The sequence below is a fragment of the Dicentrarchus labrax genome, unplaced genomic scaffold (genome assembly GCF_905237075.1).
Source record: "Dicentrarchus labrax unplaced genomic scaffold, dlabrax2021, whole genome shotgun sequence".
Lineage (NCBI taxonomy): Eukaryota > Metazoa > Chordata > Actinopteri > Moronidae > Dicentrarchus > Dicentrarchus labrax.
The window spans coordinates 2,415,400-2,434,613 of NW_026136716.1; the positions used below are offsets into that span (position 1 = coordinate 2,415,400).

At 38.4% G+C, this 19,214-nt stretch overlaps 2 protein-coding genes across 7 annotated transcripts in view; both read right to left on the minus strand.

Annotated features, from left to right (window-relative positions):
• Positions 1-4,434, minus strand: part of LOC127378595 (uncharacterized) — a 44,637-nt gene extending 40,203 nt beyond the window's left edge. For both annotated transcript variants that reach the window (XM_051427606.1, XM_051427605.1), the window contains exons 1-4: positions 4,289-4,434; positions 2,746-2,805; positions 1,894-2,331; positions 117-1,743 (exon numbers count right to left, since the gene is read on the minus strand). In XM_051427606.1, coding sequence (XP_051283566.1) covers positions 117-1,743; positions 1,894-2,284 — 2,018 coding nt within the window. In that variant the 5' untranslated portion in view covers positions 2,285-2,331; positions 2,746-2,805; positions 4,289-4,434. The remainder of the gene's footprint in view (positions 1-116; positions 1,744-1,893; positions 2,332-2,745; positions 2,806-4,288) is intronic.
• Positions 4,435-6,963: 2,529 nt separating this feature from the next.
• On the minus strand, positions 6,964-18,454 carry stat1a (signal transducer and activator of transcription 1a). 5 transcript variants are annotated; one of them, XM_051427773.1, is made up of 25 exons: positions 18,302-18,454; positions 16,588-16,715; positions 16,002-16,146; positions 15,831-15,926; positions 15,435-15,521; positions 15,184-15,262; positions 14,151-14,242; positions 13,634-13,785; positions 13,371-13,529; positions 13,124-13,216; positions 12,813-12,872; positions 12,704-12,724; positions 12,421-12,511; positions 12,234-12,275; positions 11,817-11,906; positions 11,478-11,576; positions 11,114-11,249; positions 10,734-10,789; positions 10,478-10,572; positions 10,259-10,398; positions 9,865-10,053; positions 9,176-9,251; positions 8,991-9,087; positions 8,757-8,798; positions 6,964-8,083 (listed from the first exon to the last, which is right to left on the minus strand). In XM_051427773.1, exons 2-25 carry the CDS (start codon positions 16,713-16,715, stop codon positions 8,054-8,056), a joined length of 2,295 nt encoding a protein of 764 aa, XP_051283733.1. In that variant the 5' UTR covers positions 18,302-18,454; the 3' UTR covers positions 6,964-8,053. The 5 variants fall into 5 exon arrangements, with proteins under 5 accessions (XP_051283733.1, XP_051283732.1, XP_051283734.1 ...); XM_051427772.1 differs by having other exon boundaries at positions 16,588-16,718; positions 18,302-18,452; XM_051427774.1 differs by having other exon boundaries at positions 10,478-10,569; positions 16,588-16,718; positions 18,302-18,451.
• Between the last annotated feature and the right edge of the window lie 760 nt (positions 18,455-19,214).

Here is a 19,214-nt window from a genome sequence, read left to right on the forward strand (position 1 = left end):
TCATTACATCCTGGATTCATTAATAAAATTAGTTACACATAAAAAATAACAACTCAGTTCTACTTAATTAGATATGTTGCAACGTAAGCAGTAATTTGTCACATGCTCACACATACCACTGGACATTTTGAAGACATCCAAATAGTCGTCTCATTCCTTGCTCTGACACCATGACGTCCTCGAGGTTCAGATATATTTTCTTCTCCTTCGACTGAGTGACCACATAGGCCACAGCACAGCAAGGGTAAGGACCGAGACTCTTTCCACTGAGATCAAGTCGGTAGTCCAGTTTGTCCAGAAAGTAGAAGCACGCTTCAGGACACTGGGACTCAAACAAACACTGACATAGGAACAGTATGTCCACATCAAGCCCACTGTCTTCAGTATCAGCCTTATCTGTCTCACACAGATATGGCAAAAATCTGTTTATCATTTCTTTGAAGAACCAGTTGGATGTATTTCTGAGCTCCTGAGCTGAAATCAGACACTTCATCAAACTCGGGCTCTTCTCAGTCAACAATCGACACATGAAAGGGATCAGATGTTTCATGTGTTTCTTCTCCGTAGTGAGGCATTGCTGAAAAACCTCCTTGATTTTATCTGGATTCTTCAAGAGCCATATTGCTGCAAAAAACTCCTGCATTGTGTAATGGAGAAATGCATACGTGGTTATTGCCTCAGTGATAACAAGTGATTTCAGGAAGCAAAGGACACAGCTGTCTTCACGGGGCAGTTTTGTCAAGTTCACAGTTTTTCCTTCAGTTGCATGAAAAGCAACCTCAGCCAAAGACAGTATTTCCTCACTCTTGTTTTCGATGAAGGAATTTAGATCTATGTTTTTTGTTTTGTTGCTGTTCATTTGAAGACAAAAACGAACAATATTGATGTAGATCTCAGTTATACTGCACGGCTGTGAAGAGTCTTCTGGTGTCTCAGATGAAAAGCAAGCCGCCACCATCAGCGCATACATTGGGACATGGCAAAGAGTCAACAGCTCCAAGTTGCTCAGAACCTTCTTTTGGGCGTCGCCGAGAATTGCAGATAAGTATGTTTTTGTGGTCTGCTCACTAAAGCCTTTTACTTCCACTCTGAGAAAGTCCCCAAAGTCTTCTTCATTATCTGGTCTGCAAGTCACGATGACCTTGGCATCAGGTAGTAGGTCCTTCTCTACAAGTTTCTTTACCACTGAAGAAGAGAGATCTGTGATTCCATCAAAAATGATTGTAACATTGTCAGAGTTCCTCTTTATATCCTGTAAGACCTCTTCTCTGCCTTCATCTGGTTCACTGAACACACTGAAAAGAAGATCCTCCAAGCTCATGGCCTTCGTAATGTGGGATGTTTCTCTCATGTCAAAGTAAAACATGTAATCGAGCTCCTCGTTGTCTCTTTCTGCCCAGAGTCTCAACAGTTCATGAGACAGTGCAGTCTTTCCAATTCCAGGCTTACCAACCAAGAGTATGTTTTCATCTGTTTTCAGCAGGTCACTGGGGGAAGTTCCAGGTCTGTCTTTAGGGATGTACGTCTTCATCTTTTTGGGGCGACTCAGCTTCCTTTTCTTGCTCTTTAACTTCTTTATTTTAGATGGAGAATCACCTCCTTGTTTGTCTAATACAAGTGCAGTGTACGACAGATCAGGGTTGTTTCCTTCAAACAGATTTTTGTTTGCCATCCAAAACTTATTTGATATTTTTTGTGCTTTTGACTTTAACTTTGCCTGATATCGGTGGCACGGCCTTGAGCCTAAAATAAAAAACACAGTGAGTAATAAATATATCACACGAGATAAATATTTACACAGACACATTAAAGTGCATTACAGTATATAAAACATACAGAAGATAAATAATAAAAATGTGACACATTATTAATCTGAATTCTGCTTCTCAATACCTTGTAAGTAGTTTACATCCATTTGTGTGTCTTCTTTGAAAGGATAGCAGCTGATCCAGTGGTGCAGGTCAAACCTCCTGTTCTCAGTAGAAGCTGCACTCTGTTTCTCAGGGAGAACGGATGCCCTCTCTAAGGTCCTCTTCCTCGTCATGTCAATAATCCTGAGGAACTTGTAGCAGGCTGCTTCACCCTTTTTAGTGACTGAGTCCAGTATTTTACTGGTTTTATCGAAGTCATCTCTCTCTGTCTGTATTTTACTGACCTCTTCATCACTGAAAACCTTTTGCTGATACAAGTTCTCCACAATCACTGAGAGATTCTTTAATTCTCTCACAAGGTGGACTCTGGCACTCTCGATGTAATCTCTGGCAGACTGTGTTGTACTCGCCATGTGTCCTTACTGCTGTATGCTCTGCACACAGACCCAACTTCAGTGATCTGGAGAACAAAATAACAGCTGGAATAAAACACTAATTAAGGCTGCATGGTATGTTGGGGGGGAGGCAGGGACGATACGAAAGTGCTGCTCCTCTTCCCTGTAAGGTTTGTGTAGGTAGCATCCATCTCTAAAGAATCTCTATAGAATTTTTAGAGCTTTTTATTTGTTGTGTCTCCCATTTTCTCATTTAGGTTTTGTTTCTACTTTTTAACTTTGTTCTTTGTAATGTGAGACACATTATATTACATCTTTCGGTATAAAATGTGTTGTTATAAATAGTTTCATTATTTTTTTAGGACTAACTAAAAAGTGTGAAGGGCAGACAAAACATAATTTATACCACATTAAAAGACAATGACAGAGAAACATTGTCGTACACAGACAGATGCAGACTATATATCAGAGACACTTACACTGAGGCCTCAAAGTCTCCACTGATGATCAGACTCCATCAGCTGTTCAGTGACATTTTCCTGATCACAAGAGAAACAACAACAAGACTAAATCAATCATCAGATCAATAATGGTAGAGGCAGGTGAGATTGAGACTTACAGACACTACTCAAAGCTGAAAAAGTACGTTCACCTTTTGTGATTTAAAGTTAATATTCAACATTAATTTAATTATTTATTACATGGTCTCTGTCAATGTAACTAAATATGATTTTAGGGTTAATACAACAGAGCATTTATATTTCACATACAACCATAATTATGGAAGAACAACAATAATAATAATAATAATAATAATAACCTCTAATTTCATTGTGTAATTACGTCTGAAACAAGGTTAATTATTTTGCTAATGAGGAAGCTAGGTTGCTAAGCTAGCCACAAACTTCTTCTGCAACTAAACTATAATTAATTTTATTTTAATTAAAGTTTCCTCTAAAATAGAAAACAAAAACAGGAAACTCCATTAACCTTTCATGTCGCTAGAGAACACTTTGGGAAGAGCTGGATAATGCTGCTTTCCATTTGTCTCGTAAATCCCCCGCCCGAGTTGCTCTGACGTGAGAACGTGACGTCATTGGCCTCCAGGAGCCACCAGCGGCCTCCAGGGGCCACCAGCGGCCACCTGGGGCCTCCAGCGGCCACCAGGGGCTTCCTGGAGCCTCCAGGGGCCTAACTTCAGCGGCCTCCAGGGGCCACCAAGCCTGCCTCCAGGGGCCTCCAGGAGCCACCAGCGGCCTCCAGGAGCCACCAGCGGCCTCCAGCGAGCCACCAGGGGCCTCCAGGAGCCTTCAGGGGCCACCAGGAGCCACCAGGGGCCACCAGTGGCCTCCAGCGGCCACCAGGGGCCTCCAGGGGCCACCAGCGGCCTCCAGGGGCCTCCAGGAGCCACCAGCGGCCTCCAGCGACCACCAGGGGCCTCCAGTGGCCACCAGGGGCCTCCAGGGGCCTTCAGGGGCCACCAGGGGCCACCAGGGGCAGGGGCAGGCTAGTGTTATTGTTAGCTACATTAGCCTATTTAGCAAACCAGCTCAAAAACAAAACTTTACATTGTATTGAACTCACAGTAACACCGTGCAATGTGTAAACTGGTGACCGGACTAAAGCAGCAATGTAAACAGTGTGTAAGAGCATTTAAAATCGACATTAAAACGACCCCCCCCTACTGTGAGCAGCCCCCAGCTGAACGGCTGATATTACGACCCAAAGGTGTGTCTCGGTGAAATGTCGCGAGATAGCTGCGAGAGTTTCACTTTCCAACTCGGGCGGGGGATTTACGAGACAAATGGATTTTATTGTGTTAAACTCAAATCGTCCTGAATCTGAAACAGTGGATCAGATTAACTTCACCTGACCAACAATCAAACACAGGTCTTCTCTTAAAACTGTCTGTTTCCAATAAGAACAAATAAATAGCAGGTCCGTGTGTCCTCCTCTCTGTCTCTTCCTCTTTATCTTTCTTTTAAAATAAATCCCTGTTCTGTTGTTCCTCCGGACTCTAACCTGTGTACCAGAGTTCACTGCATCCTCACAGGTCGCAGAGAGTTTCTGATCCCTCAGCGGGTTTCTGTCTGTCGAAGATTGTAGAAATACAACCGAACAGCTTCATGAAGGACAGATAAATGCTTTCTGGTCTGTCTTACTTTCAGTTTTACTCCTCCTGTATGAAGAGGAGCAGCCACTGACATCCACCAGATGGCCCCATTGGACCAGAAAACAGATTTAATTATAACAAATCAAATTTCAATAAATTCTACAAATATGTCGATACAGTGAAAAATAATAATCTTACCACCAACTTCAACCACAATAAACAAATACACATAACAAAAGGAAGGGAATATAAAAAATGCTTATAAATCACATTGTACTTACAAACACAGTATAGTATAGTTTAATAATATATATAATATAAATATAATATATATACTATAAATATAATATATATTATATTTATATAATATATATTATATATATATATTATATAAATATAATATATACTATAAATAGTAATTTTGACCACATTTTCTCTGCCAAGAGTTCAGGACAGTTTAGTTTGCATAAAGGAGTTGATTTGGAAGAATGACTGTGATCTGAGGGCAGAATTATCCTGATATGAGTCCTTGAATTTATAAAGATAATTAATAAATAAAGTTATAGATAAATAAAGTATCTATCTATCTATCTATTATCTATCTATCTATCTATCTATCTATCTATCTATCTATCTATCTATCTATCTATCTATGTATTTGTCCAGTCTAAGAGCCATATAACAATACACTGCTGAAAGGAAATAGTGACTTTGGTGATATTCTTTTTATGACATTGTTATATCCTATAATATCCAAGTCCTTATTCTGAATCACATCTTCATATTCACACGTTTGAGAGCAATCCTCCATGTTTGGGGCAGTTTATTAGTGAGTATGATTATTACTCTGACGAATTATCACCTAATAAAAATGTTTCTAAATTATTGTCAAATAAGAAAGCTATTTTAACCTCTAAAAGTATTATTATTACTTTGAAAAAGAAGTGACATCTCCCTTCTACAATGGGTTCTGGGTTGCTTTGTCTTTTATTTTGAAAAGCTTGTGTTTTACTTTGTGCTTTAATGTGAAAATCCCACCTGCTGTTGCAGCTAATGTTAGCTTAGCTTAGCACAAACACTGGAAACAGCAAAGGTAACGGACATATTTCACAATAAGAGCCCCTCGTTTAATGCATTCAAATAAACCGCTGTCGGGCTCAGTTGTTTTACTTTGAAAGGTTTTACCGGAAACGTGTGTATGTGGTTGTGTGTGTCTTTACACTGCTGCAGCTGACCGCTGACACGAGTGTATTTAGATTAACGTGTGTTTGCTGCCCTCCAGTGGTCATAATGAGGAACTACAACACTACAATAAATCTGCTTTATTACAAAGATTCAACGTTATTTTATTTATACTTATATAGATATAGATATAGGTCACTTTATGCTACTTATAAAATTATTTATTTAATTGAAAAAAGATTAATTAGTCATAAAAAAAAACTATTTCAATTTGTATGATGAATTTTTGAGGAAGAATTTAACAATCTCACAGCCTGGGGGAAGAAGCCGTCTTTAATTGAATTATTATTATTATATTAGTGTAATTATTATAAATCTGTAACATTAAGGTTAGTAAAACATTCATTAATAAAGTAAAATAAAGATTGTTGCTGTATTCTTTATGCTGGTGGACTGTTAATGATTCCTTGTAGAAGAAGAAGAGTATTTGCTGCCCTCCAGTGGCCGTAATGAGAAACTACACCCCGGTGATTAAGTTAAGTTAGACATTATAACATGACTACAATGCTACAACTTCCGGTTGACGCTTTCAAAATAAATCTGACCAAACTATGAGAAAAATCAATTGTTCTGTTGTAGCGAATGATTAATCATTTGTATATCGTATTCGCAATTTAAATTGCACTTCGGGTGTGTCTTAAGATGCATACACGTGATAATTTCACTAGTTTCACCATAACTGACCAACATTTTATTAAAATATTACATTAGTTATATTACTCAGTAGCGTTCATATATAAAAAGACAGATATTAAAGACATTAAAAAGTGGTGTTATATTTATTGATAATAGTCGCATAATTGATCAGTTGTGATAAGTAATACTGTTAATTCTTCAGTTACTGTTTCCGTTGGGTCATGGATTTGTTTTGAAATTACTGACCGGAAGTGTTTTCGTTATGTTATTATGTCTAACTTGAGTATCACCTCGGTGTAGTTCCTCACTGCGACCACTGGAGGGCAGCAAACAACTCCACCAGCATAAAGACAGACAGCACCAGAAATTCATATTATTTATATAAAGCTAAATAATAATAATAATAATAATAATAATAATAATAATGATGAATAGGGGGGCGCTGGCCAAAAAAAGGTTGAGAACCACTGTTTCAATATGTTCTTTTTTAATTATGTTTAATTGTTAATGTTGGTTAATGTTTGTGGGTTAAATTCATCATCTTTCAATGTGTCCTATTGAACTACCTGTACAATGTAATGTAACGTTTGTCTGAGCTTTAGCTAGTTATTTTATGTATATCTATGTAAAAAATAAAATGTGCTTTGTATACAGATAATCTTCAATAACAGGACATTTGATTTGATTTCTTCAAAAATAAAACTCATTAAGTCATTAAGTAGTTTAATTGCTCGTTCCACTGTTACAACACTTTAGAAAACAAAAGCTCATGATACAGTTTCTTAAATAAAAAGCTCAGGTTGCTACAGGAAAACTTAACACATACATGATGTGTCACACAATTTTTTCCACAAAACAAGTGTTCATAGTATTTCTGATACAAAGAAAGCGGCTTTTCAGAATCACATTCTTAAATTTCACTGTTTTACAGTTTAAGGAGCAGTTCACATTTCATAAGAAAAAGAAACATATGTACAGAAATAAAGCGACAGATTACGTCTTAACTTGATTTAAGCCCCATTTGGACGGTATTTATTTCACCTGGTGAGGTTGGGAGATTTTAACATCACCTACTTTGTGTGGATTGAATATGTATATAATAATACAGCTGCTTGTTTTTTTCAAATGTGGGAAAATGATTCTGCTGATGATGTGGAAACATGCCAACACCAACATACAGACCTATTTATATGACGACAGACTCAAAACATAAAGCCATCAGGAGAGCAAAACCACATTAAAGATCTTGAAATGTGTCAAATATGTTCAGATTTTAGCATTAAAAGTGTGCCGAACTAGCTATTGGCAGGTCCCATTTGCTGCGTACCGATCAATGTTCACACAACTATCACTAGATTATTTTTATACTAAAGAAAACTTAAAAACCTGCTGATTCACAGGCAAGTTCTGCAGCATCTTTATCCTATGATTGTGATCCTTTGATGGGTAATAATAATAATAATAATAATAATAATAATAATATGTGCTCTGTATGTTCACATTTATTACAGTTATTATCCAGTAAATATTTGATTCCCCACCAACCCTGTGATGTTAATCTCTTCCAAATGGGGCTTTAGTCTCTCCAATGTTCTGCTGATTGGTTACTATACTGATCTGTATCCAAACTTAAAAGGTTCCCTGACCCCACAACAATAATAATAATGATGATGTTAAAATAATAAAAGAGTTTTAAGATCCACAGCAACACTAAGAGCGTCATAAATGATCAACCAAAAGCTCTGACGGAAAGTAAAGTGTGAAGAAATGGATGAGATAAAGAAACTTGGTCGTCGTCAGTTTTGGTCCGAAAACTCTGAACTCATCTGGAAAGAAAAGAAAGGGATAACATGTTATTAAATTATTCTTATCAATACATTTGTGTAACAGCTACAGAAACACAAACTACAAGAACTTGTGCAAGAAACTGTAGTTTACATGCAGCCAGTTTCTTGTTAGGAAGGTGTTAAAGAAGATCATCTACATCATTTAGTATCTAAAAGAGACAAACTGATCCTTCACATGTAAATAACATGCAGATGCATCAATCCAGGCACAAAGTTAAAAAAATAGACTTATTTCTTTCAAAACAATTCATTCAAATCTATGAACAATTACTTTGTTGTTCTCAAAAGATTTACATTTTTCATTCATGCAAGCAAACGTGAACAGTACAATTGGCCCTTATTAAGCCCCGTCCCTTTGTGGAACAACTTCCTCCTTAAATGTTGTTCACATTTAAAAAGCAATACGGTATTCTTATTTTATTATTAGAGTTAGAATTAGAGGGACTGCTTTCACCCAAAAGCAGGCTGGGGCCGAACAAACATCTTCGAAAGGAGAAAGTTGACCGATGTTCCAAAACAGGCAGGACTTACGAGGATCAACTCAATTCATGCTTTGAAAGTGGACATTGCTACCTGCTGTAGCACCAACAACACAAACACACTCTAACAAGGACTATTCAGTGTAGAGCAACAAGTTAAAGCTGCGTTCTACCTGAACGTCAAACTCTTCAAATCCAGAAATCAGATTGTTGGCCTGAAATCAGAGCAAGAAGAAAGACACAGAGACACAACGACAGGCTTATTATTCGTTTCCCTCGGCTGTTTGTGCATCCTGGATCTAACGTTAAGCGTTGAGTCGGTTCTGGACCTGCGCAGGACTCTGGAGAGCAGTATTTAAAGACACACAGCAGCAGTCTGTTAACTCGCCGTACAAAGTGCTACTCACCACAGCATCGATATCTCTGGGGCTCACGTACTGCGACAAAGCCTTGTAGTCGTCAGGAGACATCGGCATCATGTTGTCCTGCAGTCTGGACGGATGTCTGGACCAACAGGACAGAAGAACATCCACATTAACACATAATATATTACATTAATTATCATTAACATGTTTTTGTGACGGATGCTTACACTTCTGAGACAGATATGAGCTCCGTCTTCATGTAGCCGGTCCTCTCTGGGTTCTCTACGTCCATGGGCTCTGTAGCTGGAAGTCAGATACACACAGATAAAACTTTAAAAATCTGAATGAAGTTTTGTATCAGAATGTGTATTTTGCTATTTCTATTAAATAGAAAGCGTAAAGTGTGCAGTGGTGCTGGTGGAGGAAGTATAATGTAATTATTGTCAGCAAAATGTACTTTAAGTACACATTGTGCATTAAAACTGTAGTTGCTTTATAATGTATATAATATATATGATTGAGTCAAAAACCCTCTTAAAATAAGAAGTTGGGATATTTTTGCTTTTATATTAAATTAATTGTCAAAATAAAATATTAAGACTTATTTTCAGGTGTTTAATATACCTGAAAATAAGTCTTAATATTTAATAAAAACATAGAGCCTCCAAAATGTTACACACTGGACCTTTGAAATTAATTACAGAGGAAAAAATACTCGATAATAAGATTTTGTGCACAGAACAAGGCATCATATTTTATAAACTGACCATTTATTTTGAGTGTAAAATCTCAATCTGCAAATTCAAATAAGTAGTGAAGTAAAAAAGAAAGTATGATATTTCCCCGGAGAAGAAGCAGCTGTAACAATATTGCTCCACTTACTAACCGAGTAAAGGTCCTTTACTGGAGTACTTACTCTCTGTGGGTTTGGGGTAGTACTTCCCGAAGGCCTTGTCTTTGGGGATGTTGGGGTAGAGGAAACGAAGCGGGTTCTCGGGGATGTTCTCGGCGGCCATGACCTTGTAGGTGCGGATGATGTCGGGCAAAGAGACGGCGGACAGTTCCTTCTTTGTGTACGGCTCCACAGAGTGGAAGACCGGTTTGTCTGGGTTCAAAAACAGAGATTTTAGAAACGTCCGATAATGAAACCAAACCAACGTGCAGTAACTTATGTGATACAGACACCAATTATTAGAATTCAAAGAAACAATAAGCTAAGAGCTGTGCCCTTCCCAAGTCTCTAAGCGATGTAAGAGCTATGATCAACAGCATCAAAGGAAGCACTTCCTACACTTAATCCCTTTGCTCACCGTGCACGTCGTGTTCGATCCAGGTGAAGGTGATAGCTCCCTCTCTGCTGCTCTCACTGAACCTGAGCAGGAAGGTACCGGGACACTTGTCACTCAGCAGAGCTTTCTCCCTCTCCTTACTGATGAAGCCCATGATGGAGCTGCACACAGAGGCAGAAAAAACACTCACAAATCCACTCTCAGACCTCTCAGAAATGTTTAATCTAAAAATGAGCTCACCCGTCGTTCCAGAGGGAAAGCAGGTGTCTTTTAATCACATCGAGGATTCCTTCGATCCACAACCAGAAGGGAAAAGCTTTCTCATTAGCACCCTGCTGCGGGAAAAAAGAAAAGGGGTTTAGCAAAGATACACTTTACAGATACTACAAATAAAGCAATCATGTAAATAACAAAATAATGCTTTGAAGGGCCTCAGAGGTTACTGTATTTTTAATTAAACATATCTACTGTATATCATAGGCCGATTGTGGTTAACCTTGCAAAACTTAGTCCATGGAATTTGTCCCTCCGGGTTCCTCTGGGCTTTGGCTCCTACAGAGAAACATTCAGGTTTCAGCATTTTCTGATTAAGACATGATTTGGACATCTATACAGCGCATTAGAATAAGCATCTCATTTGGAGTTCTCACTGCAGTTTGCCTCTTTATCGGTCAGCTCTGTGCGTTGTAAACAAACCGAGTAGCCAACAGTTTAGAGTAGAGATGCATGCACAAAAGAAAAGCACTATTTATTGTGATTGTCTGAATATTGTCATACTTGGAATAATAGTGTGAAAGATCTGCAGGAATCAGAGGTGATAATCTTTAAAAAGTTCATTATTTTGCTCTCGGTTGGTGTTTGTGTTGCGGTTCCCACCGAGCAGTTTGTCAGCCAGCATGTTGAGCTGCTCCTGGTTCAGGCCTCGCTTGGTGACGGAGGAGAACTGCCAGCTGAGAACCTCGGACAGCTGAGACCACTTCGCAGACGGAGGGGAGAGGAAGAACTTCAGATTCTGAGGATGAGGAGAGAGAAGAAGAGGACACTTTATTAACACCAGAGTGGTTCTTGCACGAGGCCAAATCCATCATGTAAAAAATCCCAATCTCAATAAACAATGAACCAAAGACATTCCCTAATTTTTTCTTTTTTATTCAGTTAACTTTAATGTTTTGTCACTCCTACTTTTAGTTTTTGTGAACCAACTATAATGACCTTGATGTGTGTGTGTGTGCGTGTTCACCTTCGGCTCGGTGGTCAGCATGTTGTACCAGAGGATGGAGGCCCAGCCACTCGGCAGCTGACAGACGTTAGATATGACCACAACAGGCAGAGATATTGCCTACAACAACATATAAACAACAACAGGAAATAATTATAAACAAACTCATAAAATCCAGATTAAATAACACGCTAGTCTTTCATTTTACCCTGTAGACTATATGAGGGGATCCTCTCCTACAACTAGGCCAAAATTTGGACGTTTTAAAACTTAAATTTTAATGAATCAACTTATCACGCAGCTCTACCTACAACACAGAGCACATAACTTTTGTGTAAAGGTTGTGTCATCTGGTCTCACCTCCAGTTTGATGTTGAGTCCCGACTGGTTGAGCTGCAGCTCAGACTCGAAGCTGAGCGAGTGAAGCTCCTCGGTGACGATCAGAGGACCCTGAACAAACACGGACACACAAAGAGGGTTCCCATTCTTTACACACCTTTCCAGGACATGTTCCAGGAGTTAGACCAGACCGCTTACATATAAGTTGCAGTATCGGGCAAATTTAGTACATTACATATACAAGTAACTAGTAGAATTTATTTTATTTTACAGAAAATGTAAATGTTTTACAGTTAAAGTGTCAATTAAACTTACAATTAACATCACTGTAATGTATTTATCAACCACAGCAACAAGAAATCTGATCATTAATAGGCTGTATGCATGGAGATATGAGAATTTCACTCGCATTCATAATATCATCACTGAGACTCTTACCTCATTCGTTCGGTTGCCGGCGACCTTCTGCTCTTTCAGTTGCTACGTGGAGAACAAGAACAAATTAGAGAAACACACCACGTCATCAAACTTTGTCTTTTATTGTTGTTGTGATTTGAGAGACCCCTTAGTGGCAGAAATTACATATTGTACATTTAAAATATTATAAATTAAACACCCGTCTTACCAAATGTCTGAACTCCGCTGCAAGGCTGCCGTTTGACTCCTCCATGTTCATAACTTTGGTGTTTGTTCCCAAAATGTTGAACTTCCGAAACCTGACAATAGACACGAATAAGAAGTCGAACATTTATTGACATTCAAATATTTGATATTGAATGAATAATGCTTTTTTTCTGTTTACTTACTGAGAGTATCAGTATTACGCTTTTTAGCATAAAAAGTGTTATTTAAGGAGACATTGTTGAATATTTATCTAAGAATGTGTGTAAATGGTTTTTGAGACGTACCCTTTCTTCTCTGTAACATCTCTGAGGAAAAGCAGAAGTTGAGAGATTAAAAACATGTTCATACACAGGCAGGTATCAGCAGTTCTCGGAAGGTAAATGAACAGCTTACTTATCAAACACAGCCTTGACTTTGAGCTGGTAGTTAAACTCCTGCAGCTTCACCAGGAACCTGAACAGAAACAAAAAATCAACTGAAACAGGAAGTTGACAAAGAATTGTTTTTGTACCTTTGTGACACGTTTGCTGCGTTTATATTTTTCGCTCCTGACATTTTATTTGGGTGACAGATTTTTCACAGAAACACAGGAAAACCACAAGTGTAATTATTATAAGATTAGAAGAGTACTCAAAGAACGTATAACTTATAACCACCACTAGTTCAGTTTTGACATCAGTATTGTGTTTTTTTTTGTCTCTTACCGTAGTTTCACAGTGAACTGGACGCCTGTTTTCAGCACCAGGGGTCTCTGAGGGTGGGTGGGCATACAGGGCTGCCTCTCCACAACCAGGGAGCTACACACACACACACACACACACACACACACACACACACACACACACACACACACACACAATGTCCATTATTGCTTAGTTACCCACAGAAAAAAAGATTTGTAAGTTAAAGTGAATCAAATTCTAATTGATGACCAATAATAAGGTTCCCTACTTGGAGAGGAGGTTCTTGAGGAGGTCCAGGGCTCGGGCCTCCAAGAAAGCTTTTTTCTGTGTGATGGGGTCGCTGTCGTAGGTGAACTTCTGCTCCAACTCCTGCAGCTTCTTCAGGTGCTGACGGACCTGCTGGAGACTCTCTGCTACTGCTGTGAACCTGCAGGAGGAAGAGGAGGAAGAAGAGGAGGAGGAGAGTATTTGTTTATTTTTTTCTGTTGCTGTTGTTTGTCTTCTAAGCTTGTGCGAGGCCGGAAGACTCACCAGTTCTGTAGCTGGTCCACGCAGGCGTTGGGCGGACCGCCGATACAGGCGATCTGCTGCCGCTGCTTCCACTCGGGCAGCTCCTCGGAGATCAGGTCAGACAGCAACGCCTGAGTGACGTTGAGGAGGTCGGTCAGCTGGGTCACCACGTCCTGAAACAGCAGAGAAAGCATTCATAAACAGGTCGACCACAACAGCAATTCTCAAACTATAACTAGATACCTTATTCTCCCCTTATTCAGCAGTGCCAGACTGAGTTTTGATGTCATTTTAGTCTCAAAATCTTACAGTTTTTGCACTAGAACAAAAATATGGTAAGAAATCGTAAATATAGCTCTGATAGCCATCTATCCTCTGTATGCTCTCGGTCTCTAGCTACTGCTGTGAGGAGGAGAGAGGAAGAGGAAGTAGAGGAAAAGGTTGATAAGGGGAAAGAAGAGGAGGATGGGAGGAGACAAATCAAATCTCTCCCTTAAAATATATCTCATCTGTTTTTATTTCGTCTCTGTCTGCTCACCTGTCGTTTGGCTCTGAGTTCAAAGCCCATCCTCCCAACCGTCATCTTCTCTTTCTCCAGCTCCTTTGGTGTCATGCCGTTCATTTCATTCTCTACAGAAACATAAATAAAACCTTAAATCAGAGTTTAGCGTCACAAACTAGCTTTTTCTACATCAAGTCTTACTGTGGAAGAGAACACTGACACGTCATTTACACCGTTATAAAAACAGTATCTGGACCAGTTAAGGTGGTGGCAAATCAACGCCAGACTCTCTTAAAAAATACTGGAGTTTTGAGAGTTGTTGAGTTCTGGGAATCTTTATTAAGCTTTGTGAAATGCTGTCTACGACAAATTCTTAATTATTTGTCCCTTCTTATAAATTCTGCAAATGCAATACATTCAGTTATTCCTTTTTTTGTGTAAAAAAAAAGTCAGTTTAGGCACATAGGCTTCTCTGTGACTAGATACATGATATGTAGGGTGGCCAGACTGCACTGCAAAAAAGGAATCTCAAGAAAGTAAAACAGAAATTAGTTATAAATTAGTCTTAGTTTTTGTCTAAAAAGAAAAATAATCTTGTCAAGCATGTTTTGCCTTATAAAAGTAATCTGATTTTAAGAAAATATATCAAACTTTCTCTTAATAAAGATGTTACAGCTAATATTGAGCTCCATTTAACCAGTAACAATAATGGGAGACCACTTGCACAACTTCAGGTACCTTCATTTAATATATAATCTGCTTTTTCTTCTACTCTTAAGGCCCATTACAGTCTTTCAGTGGCTTTTATGTTAGTTTTAAGAATTCTAGCCAAGCAAAACAAGCTGATTTTTCAAGATGTCCAGCCTCCCATAAGTTATTTCTTATGGTATATAATTAATTTCCCCCTCATATTGCTTTCATTGTGGGAGCAGTTGTGTTGAATAATGCATCTCTTGATGCTTTCATGGCGCAGAATAGACGTATAATCAGCAGCAGTCAGTTTAATTAACTTCTTGTAGACCTGATAAGACCTTCAACAGAGTTCAGAAGACTGCAACAGTTTTCCCACCTCTGTTCTTCAGCGTGTTGCCTTTGAAGTCGTACTCGTCCTGCAGATCTTCTAGGTTCTTAATGTTCTGATCCGCCACCTGACGAAGAAGATTTGAGGAGAAATGTAATAGTTTTTCTGAGCAGCGTGATGTCAGGTTGCAACCTGAAGCTGTAACTGTAATCTGATCCTCAGGTTCATCATGTGAAGATATTCAGTATTTACGCATTATCTATATGGTGTCTGTATTGATAGTAAAAAAGATAAGTTACCTGGACTCTGTCTTTCATCTCCTTCACTTTGTTGTCCAGCTTCTGTTTCTCCACCACCATGGCCGACACCGTCCCTTCACCCTCCTGCTGCAGACGGAAAGGTAACACTAAATTTTACTTTGTGTTCAGTTTATAGTAAGTATAGTATATAGTGGTTGTTTTTAACTCTATAGTTGCCAGATGAAGGATTTTATCGTACGTCCGGATCTCAGAGAAACAAGCTGAGCAAACCTCCGGGCTAATATATATTAACGTCTATACAATTACAGAATAATAATAAATTATTAAATAATGTTTTCTCAGATACAAAATGTGTCACTTAAATATTATAAAATTATTTTTAAATCAATTTTTCTTCGTTATCTTAGAAAGAAAAGTTCTGTGAAAAGGTTTTACCTCTGCACTTTTTGCGGTGGCCAGGATCTTCTGCTCCTCCTTCAGGTTTCTGGAGATGATCATGGCCATGTGGACTGGATCTTCCTGGAACCGATCCTGAAGAGACAATCACTCTACATTTAGAGTTTATCATCAAAATTAAAACTCATTACACAAAGAAAGAAGTCTGACCTGCAGGTTCCTCTTGATCTTGCGGATGTTGTGCTGCAGCAGGAAGTTGTTCTCCAGGGCGAAGCGGCTGTGTTGGTCGTCGAGCTGTGCCAGGAGGTCGTGGAACCGAACTGTGGCCAGAGAGTCCTGCATGGCAACCGTGTCCCTGAGGAGGCGGAGACGGAGAACAGGTAGAGACTAAGTACTTCCTACCATGAACTGGTCACAATGTTGTATTTTGTATTTACATACATTAGAAAAATAAATAACCTAAATGGATCCTACAAAGACATTTAAAACCATTTTAATGAGCATTTTATTTGCCATTTTCTGACATTTCACTGACTATCAATTAATCAAAAACGTATTAGGCAGATTAATTAATAATGAAAACTAATCATTAGTTACAGGACAATACACAAATGTTCTTTTTCTTGTTATTTTAGTCAGTGGCAACTTTTAAACTACATTTTCTAATTAAAGTTGCAGCCCTATTAAAAATTTAAGAAAACGATCTGTCCTTTTGAAAAGGAAAACTTTATTTAAATAAAGAAAAAGATCACAAACAGATATTAACTCAGGTTTCCTCGCAGTGTGGCAGCCTTACCAGTCGATGCTCTCGATCCACTTGCTCAGGTATTGGCGGATGTCCATGGGGAACGAGTCGTCATACAGCTGGTCCACCTGCTCCAGGTACTTGCAGTCCAGCATCTGGAGCTGGCACCACTGCGCCATCTTCTGGTGAACAAGAGCAGCTTCATGAAGGTTCAGGGTCACAACTTGTAGCCCAGTGATTCCCAATTCACCTTTTTCCCTTTTCTATCATTGAGTAAACCGACGACCCCTCACTGAGTGACGTATTTTATGGATATTTCATTTCAAATTCAGTGCATCACAAAAATGGACTTTTAAATAGCAATATTGATCTAAAAAATGTATACTGTTCATTTAATGCAATTTCTTATTCAATTTATGATCTGCAGTACTACAGTTGCTACCCTTTAAAGGTTGACTGTGTAATATTTAGGAGGATCTATTGGCAGGAATTAAATATATTAATCATATTTATGGTTTCATTAGTGTATAATCACTTTTTCTCAGTGTGGTGAGAGGTCAAATGTCAGGGAGCTGCAATCTTCACTCACTACACCAACTCAGTGGCTTGTTAACAGATCAAGAAAACAGAAATCAGAAGTGCTGACTCAATAATTATTATGCAATGTGTCCCTCCTCCTTCACTAATTTCTGCTCAGGGAAACATTAGAAACTAAAACCACGAGGTCTGTAATTTGGAGGATTAATACACATTTTTCTTTTGACATGACATAGTAGGGTAAACATAGGTGTTACCCATAATTAAGGCTCTGTTCCATTCAGGTCAGGGTGCTGCTATGGTTCATGATGGCTCAATGGAAAGGCTCTGCTACTCTAAATTAAATGTAATTAGTATCCTTGATAACACCTGGCTGCTGTGAAAAGGGTCTATTCAGGTTTAAACAAGGAGTTAAAAAATATTGAAAATGCATTCAGCATGAACAGAAAAGTCCAACATCTGAGACTTCAGACTTGTGTCTGAAAAAATCTAAAATAAAAAGACAAACAATGAATACACACAACCATCCTGAAAAATAAAGATATGGATTTTACTCATTCTTGCCTCTGAAATCTGCATTTGTTCATTATTCAAACCCAACAATATGTTATGCACATAAGTCCATAAGTTTCATTTCCCCCACTGGTGTCACTCTGCCTCTCCAGCGTTAGTCTAAAAATATCCTACAGCAGAAATCCTCCCAGGACCAATCTTGCCTTGCTAGCTTTCGTAAAACCAAATTCCATCCAGAAATGTGACTTTTTAAGGTTTTCGTCTCTATTGCCATAAATACCAGCGTCATAGAAAGAAACAAAACATTTTACCTAAATAAGTATGTCGCATTGGTGAATTCGGCCGACATGTAATTCACCTAGTGTCACATATGAACTACAATTACAACATTTCAGACAGGTTGGCAGTTAATAACTAACGTTTCAGACTTAAAGTGGTGGGCGGAGACTGATTCCCTAAACCATTACAAAAAAGTTTAGTATTTATTAAAACAAGTGCTGCTTGGTATGGCGAACATAAAGGGGAAGCTATCGACGTATAACCAAGTCTTTAGTGCTTCTCTAGGAGTTGTTCTTCGTTTAACATTATCGATTATCAAAGCCAAGTTCAGCTCCTTAAATCTGTGGTTCAGTCTATCTTCATCTCAATATGATAACAAATGGCGTATTTTGGCTTCATTTTCTCCCTGCGTGAGGAAGTAAGTGATTAAACTTACCTTTTATTTTTGAGGGATCGTGTACAATCTCTGGAAGAAATGTAATAATAATACTGGAAGGAGGTTTTCTTGTGCAACCAATGTGCCGACAGATACTCTAGCCTGTTTCTGCTGCTGTACTTTACTGCAAAACTATACGGAAACAGCGTCATCCAATCAGCGTTTAGGATTACTGTCATGTACCCGCCCCTTTTCTAGTGACAGCCAATCAGGACGATGGAAATTGGCTGTTCTGTCAGTTAGCTGGCGTACCCACAATAACAATAATAAACAGCGTGTTTTTCTTGCAGATTTGGTAATACGAGCACAAAATCAAGAATAAATTCGTGCTTTATTTATTTTTTTATAGACTCCAAGGTTGTCAAATAATCTGTAAAGTATATTTTAAATGATAAAAAGCTAAAATAACGCAGAGTTTTTAGGGGAGGAAAGCCAATAAACAGAAGAGCTTAGAGTGACCACGTGTTTTCAGAGAAAGAGAAAGTAACCCAGACACCTACAACTCTGAAACTAAAACCTAACTCATGATAAAGATCAGTGTGCACATTACTAATTACTCATTTTGACCACAGATAAAAACGATTTAGAAAACGTATGATATAATAAGACTTTATTTTTTATGTTTCTACATTTGTATTTGCCCCCTATAATAATTGTAATAGTAACATCCTATAGTGATTACCAAGAGGCTCAGGACACCTTTAATAGATTACAAGATAAATCTGTGCAAGATGAAGATGAAGATGATTAATAGGCTAGAAAAGAGAAAAAACTGAATACAGCCTATTCTTTTTTTTGTGAAAGACAGAATTGCTTTATTTTGAAGGGTCACAAAGAATATAAGATTGGAACCACTGATTTATGGACTACAGAACTTGTTAGTACTTGTACTTGTTATTTAACGTGGTAGAGA